Source organism: Helianthus annuus, chromosome 17 (genome assembly GCF_002127325.2).
Source record: "Helianthus annuus cultivar XRQ/B chromosome 17, HanXRQr2.0-SUNRISE, whole genome shotgun sequence".
NCBI classification, from domain to species: Eukaryota; Viridiplantae; Streptophyta; class Magnoliopsida; order Asterales; family Asteraceae; genus Helianthus; species Helianthus annuus.
This window is the reverse complement of record NC_035449.2, coordinates 145,209,589-145,221,634: the sequence shown is the minus strand read 5'-3', so window position 1 is coordinate 145,221,634 and position 12,046 is coordinate 145,209,589. Positions and strand designations below refer to the sequence as shown.

At 35.6% G+C, this 12,046-nt stretch overlaps 1 protein-coding gene across 1 annotated transcript; it reads right to left on the bottom strand.

The window, feature by feature from the left end:
* Positions 1 to 8,605: 8,605 nt before the first annotated feature.
* Positions 8,606 to 9,851, bottom strand: LOC110932516 (ethylene-responsive transcription factor ERF107). The gene has a single exon (XM_022175844.2). It carries the CDS (start codon positions 9,668 to 9,670, stop codon positions 8,798 to 8,800), a length of 873 nt encoding a protein of 290 aa, XP_022031536.1. The 5' UTR covers positions 9,671 to 9,851; the 3' UTR covers positions 8,606 to 8,797.
* Between the last annotated feature and the right edge of the window lie 2,195 nt (positions 9,852 to 12,046).

The window sequence follows — 12,046 nt, the reverse complement described above, 5'->3', positions numbered from 1 at the left end:
AGCTCCTCAAACAAAAGCTTGTTTGAATAAATACTTCATTAAAAATAGAAAGTCACAAAAACACAATGTTTTACGAAAACCGACGTTTTTACGCCTTTCGCCCTTTTCCACTAACCACTACCCCAACTACCCACCTTTAGCCCAAGCCTAACCCTTCACCCAAAAAGCCCTCTTAATATTTACAAAGGTATAAAGTTAAAAAGGAGGAGGATTGATTGCTTGGCAAGCTTATGGTAGGAATAAGTTCCATGCCGCTCTCGAGTGATTCACTAAAAATACACCTTCGGCCGAGTGTGAGTGATTTCCCCCTGAGGTATGTGAACTTGTATATAAATGAAATTTTAAAAAGGTATGTTATGCCTTAATAAATAATTTACCTTATGAAAAGTTTTTAATAAATCATGACGAATAGGATTGTAAATAAATAAAAATAAAACCTAAACAATCTTGGAAAATCCCGACACTCTATGACAAACCCAAAACCTTCTCTTCTACCCATTCCATTTGGGAGTGTAAGCCACATATTAAAGAGTTTTGCTTGAGGACAAGCAAAGATTCAAGTGTGGGGATATTTGATGTGTGTAAAATGCAACATATAAATTACATCAAATGAGGCATAAAACTAACCCTTTTTAAGTACTAATGTTGGAAAAAGTGTGTTTTTGTCTTCCTTTTGTATTTTCAGGATTAAATGAGCTCAAATTAATAAAAGAAGCAAAAAGACAGCTAAATCTAACATAAATACAAGAAAAGGAACAAAAGTGGATTGCCCGACCCCTCGACAGCATCTTCCCAAGCAAAACAGAGAAGGCAGAAGACTGAACACGCCCCGTGCTCACCGAGCACGGGGCCGTGCCCAAGAAGCAGCAGAAAAGACAAACCTGTAGAAGCTTCTATTGCTCACCACAAGGCCGTGCCCAGTGAACACGGGGGCGTGCCCAAAGTACTGCAGGCGCATTAATTGTAATTGTGAATTACAATTAATGAAGAGAGATAGTGTCAGACGGGCACGGGGCCGTGCCCAGCGTACACGAGGCCGTGCCCAGGCTTCTGTTCAGCCTATAAATAGGAGTGCTTGGAGCCATTGCAACTCATCCCTTGGAACACCACCTCTCTCACACTTCATCCACCACCCACCACCATCACAACACCATCATCCACCACCATCATCCATTGTCCATCATAGAGTGTGTGAGTCGTCTCGGGATCCAAGATTGATCGTAAGAGTTCTTGACAATAAGGCCATGTTTGCCTAAGTCTCTTACATCACTTGGTGAAGACAAGTGTTTAGTATAATACTTTTTATTTTTAATCTTTTGCACTTCTTAATTGGTTTTGTATTAATGACTTTAATAACTAGTTTCTTATGTTGAAGGTGATTCTTCCTTATCGTTTGTCCGTGGTGTCTTGGCATTATTTTACTGTCTATATAAAATAAAAGATTTTCACCATTCATATCTCCACAGTCTATATGGAGGTATGTTGGCTACCTGGTCGGGGGTTAAGGGAACGGTTTGGTAAGGGTCTTGCCCTTGTTCAGCGTTTAGAGGTCCTGCAAGGGACCTGGGTCAAATTTAGTAGGACCTCCTTCAATACCCCAAAGGTATTGGATGGCGGGGGTCCAAACTCTTTGATCCCCTCATAAGTTAACTACTATTAATACTATAACCCGGCTATTTAGGACCATATCCCTGCTGACTCAGACTACTTAGTCGAGGGTAACGTCACCTCCAAAAGAGGGGCCTACCATAATTTGCATTAATAACTTAATTAATTATCTTTCAATAATCCGACCCTTTAGGATTGTATCCTTGCTGACTCAAACTACTGGGTTGAGGGTAACGTCGCCTTCAAAAGAGGGGCCTACTACAATAACTAAGATAATCTCTTAAACAAGTGCAAAAGTGCAAAAATAATCAAAGGTTATACTAACACAGGAGTCGGATCCAAGTGATTCATCTTGTCTATCTGTTTTTATTTTTATTTTATTTTTTAGCATTTAGTTAGTTTTATTTTCTTATTTTAAAAATCTTTTTGAGTAAATTACAAGTTTTGTCCTTTATGTATGTCCCAAATTGCAGGCGTTGTCCTTTAAACCAAAACTTGACAGGCGGTGTCCTTTGTGTTTTCAAAATCTTGCACGTTTTGTCCTTTAGGCCAAACTTAGTTAGATTTGTTAGTTAAATCTGGTATCAAGGGGCGATTTTGTAAAAAAAAAATTATTCAGGGACTAAATTGTACAAAACTTAATATTATTATTATTATTATTATTATTATTATTATTATTATTATTATTATTATTATTATTATTATTATTATTGAGTAAATTACTAACCACCATCACCACCACCCTTCATCACCATCACCACCACCCTCCACCGCCGTCACCACCACCACTACCGAAAGTGTTTGACGAAAAAAAGATCAGATAAGCATTCGACTTCACATGTTAAATACTCTTTAACTAGATCCATCATAATTTACAAACCCATGAACCAATTCAAGTTGTTACTACTACAAGATCAAATCATCAACTTCTAGTACATTAAACTAACATAAATATAAAACTAACATAATAATAATAATAATAATAATAATAATAATAATAATAATAATTAAAAAATAACAAGAAACAGTTGCATTCAACAACTTACAACAAAACCTAAGCCTAACCACCACCACCTGCAATCGCAATTAGGTTTACGAAGGACCACCCCCAAAAATCTCCAATTCACAACATCAAAACATCTACAATTAGGTTTACGAAGCCAATTCAACAACCTACAACAAAACCTAAGCCTAATCACCATCACTCTCCGCAAAATAAACACAAAACAACTCATCGTCGACGAATCACCACCAACACCTCGTTCGCAACCGTCAGATCCACCATCACCGCCACCGGCGTAAATCTCCGAAACGGCATCAAAAACATCGGTAGGAAGCGGTAAATTCCACGAGATGAAACTGAGAGCAGAGATCAAGGTCTTGGTGTCGTCCAAAACGTGTTCTGGCAGCGATGAAGAGGTCTGCTGCATCTCCAACACTTGTGTAGTCATGGCGGGAGCCACTGGCACCAGCGGTTGCTCTGTGTGTGTTTGAAATTTGTAAAAATTTTGATATTTTGGAGGTAAGTTCGTTAGCGTAGGGGAATGAATTGTTGTTACGGTTTTGAGAAGAGCCACTGGCTTAAGTTTTGTACAATTTAGTCCCTGAATAATTTTTTTTACAAAATAGCCCCTTATACCAGATTTAACTAACAAATCTAACTAGGTTTGGCCTAAAGGACAAAACGTGCAAGATTTTGAAAACACAAAGGACACCGCCTGTCAAGTTTTGGTTTAAAGGACAGCGCCTGCAATTTGGGACATACATAAAGGACAAAACTTGTAATTTACTCAATCTTTTTCTAACATTTTGATTTGATTAGACGTTGAGGATAAACCAGTACTAAAAGCTCTTGTGTCCTTGGACGACCTCGGTATCTTACCAACCCTATACACACGAGTCGGATCCAAGTGATTCATCTTGTCTATCTGTTTTTATTTTTATTTTATTTTTCAGCATTTAGTTAGTTTTATTTTCCTAGTTTAAAAATCTTTTTCTAACATTTTGATTTGATTAGACGTTGAGGATAAACCGGTACTAAAAGCTCTTGTGTCCTTGGATGACATCGGTATCTTACCAACACTATACTACGTCCACGATGGGTGCACTTGCCCATATGTGTGTTTAGTGTTAGTAAATATCGTGTTTTATAAATTTAAAACTTGGCTAAAGTGTAAAAAGGGCTTAAAATATATACTTAAAACATATACACACTTACGCACATCAGTAGTGTTGGTTGGTGTAAAATCATGAGGTGGAGTAGGGTCGGTAGTGATGTTAGGCATGGTGGTATTTGGTGAAGGTTGTGTTGATGATGGTATGAAGGGTGGTGTAAACTCACCCGCAGTGGGTGGTGGTGGTGGTGGATCTATGTATCTAAGTAGTGTAATTGGTGTAGTTGGTGTTGTTGGTGAACCGCTGATTCTGTTTTCTCTTAGCAAAATTCTGTTTCCTCTCAAAGTTCGCTCAATTTCCGGATCAAATGCCAATGGTGATAGCTTGTGAGAGCTTCTAGTACGCATGCACCTGTAAATACCTACACACTAACACACCCAGCGTAAACCAGAAAAATAACAAACTTAGAAGAATAATAACACACGTTGCGCACTACTCCCCGGCAACGGCGCCAAAATTTGACGTGATGTCGTGGTCACAATCAAATTTAATCCAATTACTACTAAATAGATAGCGGTAAGTGGGTATCGAACACAAGGAGTTTGTGGAAAATGTGTTATTTAAACGTTTCTCTAAGTTAACTAAAATTAAACTAAATGCAATTAAAGTAAATTTCAAGAGTTGGATTGATTGAATTGATTTTAAAACTAAGATTACTAATGTAATTGCGAAAATGGAAAATTGGTTTGTAAACAATTTAGAGACAAATGACTATCTTAGGTTTCCGGTTTGCTTCACAATTCGTGCTAACATTCAACTAGAAAGAATCACATAGACATGATTCATGTATGATTACTTGTTGTGATGAAAGGGAACTAAGTACTCGGATTCCTAGAACGTGAGGTTGTTACCCGATGACCAATTAATCAATACCCAATCCTAATTTTACCTATGATATCTCGATTGCCAACGGCACCAAGAACGTATAGTTTCGAAAAAGATTAGCACACTAATTTAACAATTTACAAACAAGCAATCATACACCATAACAAACAATTCATAAAGACAAATTCATTATTCTAGAAATATGAAATCAAAGCACAAAGTCATACACAAACCTTCAACCCAAGATAATCACAAAGTGTTTAGCCACTCATGGCTTGAATCATCATCATCATCCAACAAGTCTTAATGTTCATAGGAATTAAAAACACTAACAAGATGTTTAGAAATTGTTTCAAGCTCTCAAGAACACCCAAAATTCGTCTCCAAAGTGTATGTAACCGAATGGGAATGATTGGAATTGAAAAGACACCATATATCCGCATTAAAAGGTGGAAGTTACACATTTACGCAGGTCAGCGCTGTAAGCTACGGTGGCCACTGTAGCTTACGGTGGCTTGGAATGGCTTACGGTGGCTTTAAACTATCATACGGTGACAAAAAGTGTCAGTCGGCGCCATAAGCTACGGCCCTTGCTGTAGCCTACGGCAGGCTTCAACATGAAAACTTGTTTTTAGCATAACTTTTTCGTTTCAAATCCGTTTTCTTCACCGTTTTCGCCTACATTCTCGTAATTTCGTCCTCTATCATGCTATCCTCTTAATTCTTCAATTCCAAAAATTCATTTTTTCATTTATTCTCCGTTTTCCTTCCATTTTAAGCTCCTGTTTGTACCTGAAACACAAACAACCGTAGTTATCTAATTCTAGACAACTACCCGATTAAATGTAGGATTTTATTATCATTTATACCACTTAAGGGTTGTCCTACGGACTACCTGTCAGCGTTATGCAATTCTTCCATGAAACCTAGTCGCTGCTTTGTCATGATGTTTTCTAGCTAGTATACTTCCTGCTCTCCGATGTCGTATGTAACCGTCACCATGTCTGTTTCATCATCAAAACGCCATGATGTCATGACAGGGTCCAACTTCACATCTGCTTTGATTGATCCAAATTTCCTGGTTAATGCTTTCATAAGCATATGTGTTTCATGGCATTCGTTGTCTAGAGCGATGCCAAGGGATAAGATTCCCCTCTGTATCTCTTCTTCCATCTTCAGAATTCCCCTGACCGTCTTAACATACACCCTCATTCTGTTGTCAAAATGGAGGACGAATCGTCTGATTGCCAGATTGTATCTCCAGGAAACGATTGTTGCCATTTTTGGCGTTTTGGTTAAATATGTTTTTTTTTTTTTGCAGAAATGGATAGATTGAAGTGATTATGCAAGCTATGTTTTTACCTCGTTTATATAATGATGTTTTGGCGCGTAATTTAGGATGGAATTTCTTTTAATTAATGTTATTAACTGAAATTCAGTTTCTGTATTGTTTCATCTTCCTGTAATATCCAACTCGTTTTATCACTAATTTTTTGCGTTTTGTTTTTAATGGTGTTTTATCATTTGCTGGCGTTTTGAATATGAGCGGTAAAAGACCCTTTTACCCTTAATGAAGCGCGTTCCACATAATAAAATTGATGTTATTTACGAAACGCCACCGCGCAATCTAGTTCATGGATTGTTTTGATCGGACGACCCATAAGCGTTCTCACCGTTCTCACACTTTTCACTATTTTCTCTTAATCCTGACCCTATATATATATATATATATATATATATATATATATATATATATATATATATATATATATGTATGTATGTATCGGGAGTGAGAAGGTTTAAATGAGAACGCTAAATATTGCGAGAACCGTGAGAACGAATGAAAAAACCACGAGAGCTTAGTAAAAACAATTCAAATTCAATTTTTTTTTACAATTATCATTATTATTCGATTACAATGTTAGAAATTTTATTTACACATTTAAATTTACATGAATTTGTAAATAAAGAAAATTTACACATGTGTAAGTTTGCCATTTACACATGTGTAAATTTGCTATATTTACACATTTGTAAAAAATCTAATAAGAGTGATTTTGAGAGAAGAAATAAATTATTTAATGTTGTAACTTCGTTTTTTTGATGTTGTATTTTAATTACAGTGAGAATAGTATTAAAAAAATTGGTATTGATTGGTATTTTCATTTGTTCTCACGGTTCTCGCAATATTTAGTGTTCTTAATGAGAACAATAAATAATTACGAGAATTGTGAGAATGAGTGAAAAAATGACGAGAACTTGGTAAAAAAAGAATTCAAAATCAAAATATCTTTTTACACTTATTATTATGAGAAAAGTGCCTGGATAGTCCCTGTGGTTTGCTCATTTTCACCTTTAGTCCTTAACTTTCTAAAATTACAGCTATAGTCCCCAACTTTTGCAATTTCGTTCCCGGATAGTCCCTGGCGTGGATAGGGGTTAGTTTTTGGTGTTAAGTATGTGTGAAATTACTAAAATACCCTTCGGTATAAAACAAAATATATTAAAAATCTATTTTTCAGTTGGGCCCCACCCAATCAGGCTCCTCTAACCTTCTTTGTGTGACCCACCCACAACCATTACCATGTTCAACCTCCTCTACCCTTTACCGTCCGGCCAAGAACTCCGGCCACCACCGCTTCCGACCACCAACCCATTTATTCCACTTCATGTTCTTGAAAACCCCTACCTGCTCCTCAACTTCTTCACAGAAGTATACATATAAACAAACCATTGTTTCACATACTCATACTTTTAGGGTGTTATAATTAAATTGTGTAGATGCTTATCAACAAGAAACAGGGGCCCAGTTTCACTTACAGTTCCGACCGACATCACAGTCTACACACCACTCCGGTGACCACCTGCGGGAATCAACACTGTTAACAAATCCTTTTCAATTTATTCATAAATTACTCAAAATTAAACAAAAGTCTGTACAAAAATCGAACAAAGGAGTTTTCGTGGGTGGCACCATTTGTTGTATAACAACCCACACCATGTCATCGAAGTGGGGTTATGGTGAAAAAAGTGCAAAATTTAATCGGTAGGGTGCTGTTATAAACTAGTTTCATGATGCAAATTTAATACATTCAAGTTAGGAACGGAAACTTTATTGAAAGTATACAAAACTCTGATCTGGATGGGAAAAAGAAATGCAGAGTATGAGGTGGGAACTCGGAAGAGAAAACCAGATTCACGTATACATTTTTCATAACTCACACTCTCCATGACATCATTTATTCTCTTCATTCTTCATAGTGGTCTCATAATCAATGCATTCATCATGGCTTAACTTCTTTATGATCCTATTTCCTCTTCGTGGGTAATAGGTGGTCTGGTTGTAGATTTTTAGGGATGAAGATGAAGTTAAAGAGATGATGGTTCCTATCCATTTTATCTTTTAATAATATGTAAAGGTTGGAGGAGGCTGATTGGGTGGGAGCCCAACTAATAATTATTTAATTTATTTTGTTTTATACCGAAGGGTATTTTAGTAATTTCACACCTAGTTAACAACAAAAACTAACCTCCATTCGCGCCATTGACTATCCGGGAACAAAATTGCAAAAGTTAGGGACTATAGCTGTAATTTTAGAAAGTTAGGGACTAAAGGTGAAAAATAGTCAAACCACATGGACTATTCGGACATTTTTCTCTATTATTATTATTCGAATACAATATTAAAAATTAAATTTACATGTTTAAATTTAAATATATTTATAAATAAATAAAATTTACACATGTGTAAGTTTCCATTTAAACATGTGTAAATTTTTGTATTTACACATATAAAAAACTTATTAAGAGTGATTGTACGAGGAGAGATGAACTATCTTAATAGTAAATTCTATTTGTAATATTGTATTTTAATTACAATAAGGTTTATATTAAAAAAATTAATTTTGGTTAGTTTTTCATTCGTTCTGAAGGTTCTTATAATATTTAGTGTTCTTAAGAAAACTCTCAATTATACATACAGTGGGATATATAGTATTTAATGGGATTTTCTAATGTCAAGTAAAAGTTTGCCTAGAGCTTTTTGCTTCGTACAAGAAGCAATTTTGTACTGTAGTACAGGATCCTACATTACATTCATACAAACATACATACATAGTACTTAATTTGTTACGTGAAATTACTAAATGCATGTTGGACTAAAGTTCACCCGCTTATTTCTTTATAAACCCTAATTAGTATTTTTGCTCCTCTTCCTTTCGCAGATTTCTGAAGAAGATGACGTTGAGGACTGGACTTTCCCTACATGTCGCTTTTTGTTCGTATACTTTTCAAGATATTCATGGTGTGACCCGATCAAATGCGGGAAGTTAAGCAACGCTTGAGCGCCACGATGCTTAAAAGCAGCTCGATCGTACGCCATGGCTGCTTCTTCTGCTGTTTCGTAAGTCCCTAGCCATAATCTCAAGCCTTTCTTCTCTGGGTTCCTCATCTCTGCTGTAAACTTCCCCCATGGCCGTCGTCTTACACCTCTATACCTCCTGTAAGCTTCAAAGCGATCTTCATCATCTGAAGAATTATTCTTTACAGTCCGTGCAGTCTCATCACCAAATCGAATGATATTCCCTGTCGAGAAATCTAACTTTAGCGGCTTGTTTGCTGCTTCCATCATGCTATTGTCGACGATGGCCGATGATAACTGTGGTTGAGGTTCATTGACTTCTCCATTGGTGTTTTGTGATATTTGTGGGGTGTAATTTTGGCTATGATATGAATTTGTGACTTCAAGATTTTCGTCACTGTTTTCAACTAAAAATTTGCATGTTTCGATGTCATCAAGATCTAGTGACGGTTCAATTTGATCATCCACTGTAGATGAAGAAAACAGGCTTGGACCCGAGCTATACACCTCGTTCGAGTTTGATGAACTCAACTCGGGGAAAAAGTTCAAGATATCTTCCAGGTTTATGGATGACTCGACTGAGTTGTCATGGAAACTACTTCGGTTTTGGTAATAGTCGGGAAAAATGTCAAAATGATCTTCAAGAAGAAAATTTTGAATGGATTCGAGGCTGGAAAGATATGCGTTGACTTGGGTATGCATGATTTTGGATGCAAGAACATCTCACTAGAGGTTGAAGTGTTTAAATGACACCCTTAAATATTTGTGACCGATCGCCATATATATAGGCGGAAACATTAGTTGAATGTTGGCTGGTATAATTATGCATGTGACCATGCGTAATTGGAATGAGTTTGTGTTTCGGACTTTGGAAAGAAGATAATAGATAATTGGATTTTATACAAAAAGTAAAATTGTGCTAAAGTACGTGTTTGATCTTGTGTTGTGATGGGACCTATAAAGGTATGCTATCAATAAAATAAGTTAAAAATAGAGAAACTTAATGAGCAATCAGTTTTGACCGGTATTTATTCCACTATTTGCAATCGTTGAATTTTCATAGAGAAATATGTAGCAAGTGGTGTGAGTTTGCTATAAATTTTAGATAAATTTAATATATTATTTCAAAATTATCTATTTTTATAAAGCTGAATAATAATAAATAATTACTTTTCAAAAATTAAGAACTAAATAAATTAACTTTGTTTTGTGGTAAATCTGTATCAAATGGTGTCAGTTTGCTACAATTTTCAGACAAATTTAGAAATTTTTATTTTTAAACTATTTATTTTGTCGGAATTTTGTCGAAAAGGTAATAAATGTTGTGACGAAATTACTACAACGAGTAGTTGTGTGACAATTTTGTGGGAAAATTGTAGAAAAGTTTTGGGTTTTTTTTTTGTTTTTCTTTTTTTTGTGAGAAAAGTATAGAAAAATTGTAACAAAAATTGAGTTATGGAAAATTTGTGAGAACCTTTTGTAGTAAAATATGTAGTTTTCTAGTAGTGTGTAGTGTTCACACCACACTTATAGTGTGAATATCTAATCCAACTTTAGGCGAGGATTATGCTGAGGCTGTTCATGAGCCGAATCAAGCTGAGTTAGGGAAACCTTGGGTTTGGCTTGATTATAAACTGAGTCGGTTCGACTTGACTCGTTTTTAAAACCGAGTAAAAAAATTTAAGCTTGAGCTCGGCTCGGCTCGGCTTTTAACCGAGCCAGCTCGATTCAGCTTGGTTTGGCTCGTATTTAAAAAAAAAGTTAATACACAGCTTTTGAAATTCTATTGTCTAAAATGTTATCGAATAATTCGAATGAACATATCCAAAATCAAGTTCAACTAAAAACAAAATATGTTTCAAATTTCAACGACATACGATATAAGTTCATTAGCATTTTAATCAACTTACGGCATAGATTTTTAATTGCACACATATATACCTACAAATAACAATCAATTTTTTATCTTATATTATATTTATGCACAAATAAAATATATCAAATGTAAATAATCTGAGCTAAACTGAGCTAGCTCGGCTCGATTAGGAAGCGAGACTTGCCCGACTCATTTCACTTTAGACATATTAAGCCAGCTTTTTCAAATTAAATCCGACCGGTTCAAATACATTCAATGTTTACGCCAATTTAATTAAGAGCCTTGTAATAGAAAACAAAAAATATTAATTCAAAAAAATTAACAAACAATAGTTTCTTTTTACAAGTCTAACTCACACACGCTCTATAATTCTACTCATAAACTGACATATTTATCCACTATTGGAATTTGTTGAGAATCATTCTGATTTGCAGCGGAATAAACATGAGTATTTGGATTCATGTTTAGGTTTCACAGGAACAAGTATGTGTGCAGACTTGTTACAAATGTACAGTTCGAATAAGATTAGGAAATGTCTTGCAAGTGTCTATATATACTTGAAACATGGCGGTTACACGGTGGTTGGTTTTGGAGGGAACAACCGCCATTCAAACGATGTCACTTAAACCAACATAACCGTTCACTTATTATCGATACATACACATAATCATAGGTTTAATTATCCTAATATATACATAATACAAATATAACTAAGTTTATATTCTAATACACTCCCCTAAACATAATTATATTTATGAGAGTGCATCAAAACGCTTTGGTTTGCATCATCTACCGCCTTCATCACTTGCTTGAAGTCGAATCTTCTCCTCTTTTGCAGCTTTTTCAGCCCATGCCAGTCATTACCTGCATAAAATGCATAATGCTCTCCGTCTTTTTCAGCAACATTATCACTTCTTGAGTTCCTTTCCATTTGATCAGTAGCAGTCCCTTGTTTATCACCATCTTGACTCCGGCTTCGTCTCGGATCCACCACATTCTTCACCGTCTCTTTCTCATACACTCTTGTTTGTGTCGATTTAAACTTGTAGTAGTAAACTAGGACGTCAAGTACATTGCATACATCAGTCTCATGAACTCTCCATCATGATGCTCGAACCCCATATCCTTTGCAACCACAGCCCATAAATTGTTTTATGTGACATTTCTGTGTCCTCCTTCTCTTTTCACCACTAATTATAATT

Bases quoted from the DNA above. Each gene is read 5' to 3' on its own strand.
- LOC110932516 (XM_022175844.2), bottom strand. From the start codon at position 9,670: ATGCATACCCAAGTCAACGCATATCTTTCCAGCCTCGAATCCATTCAA.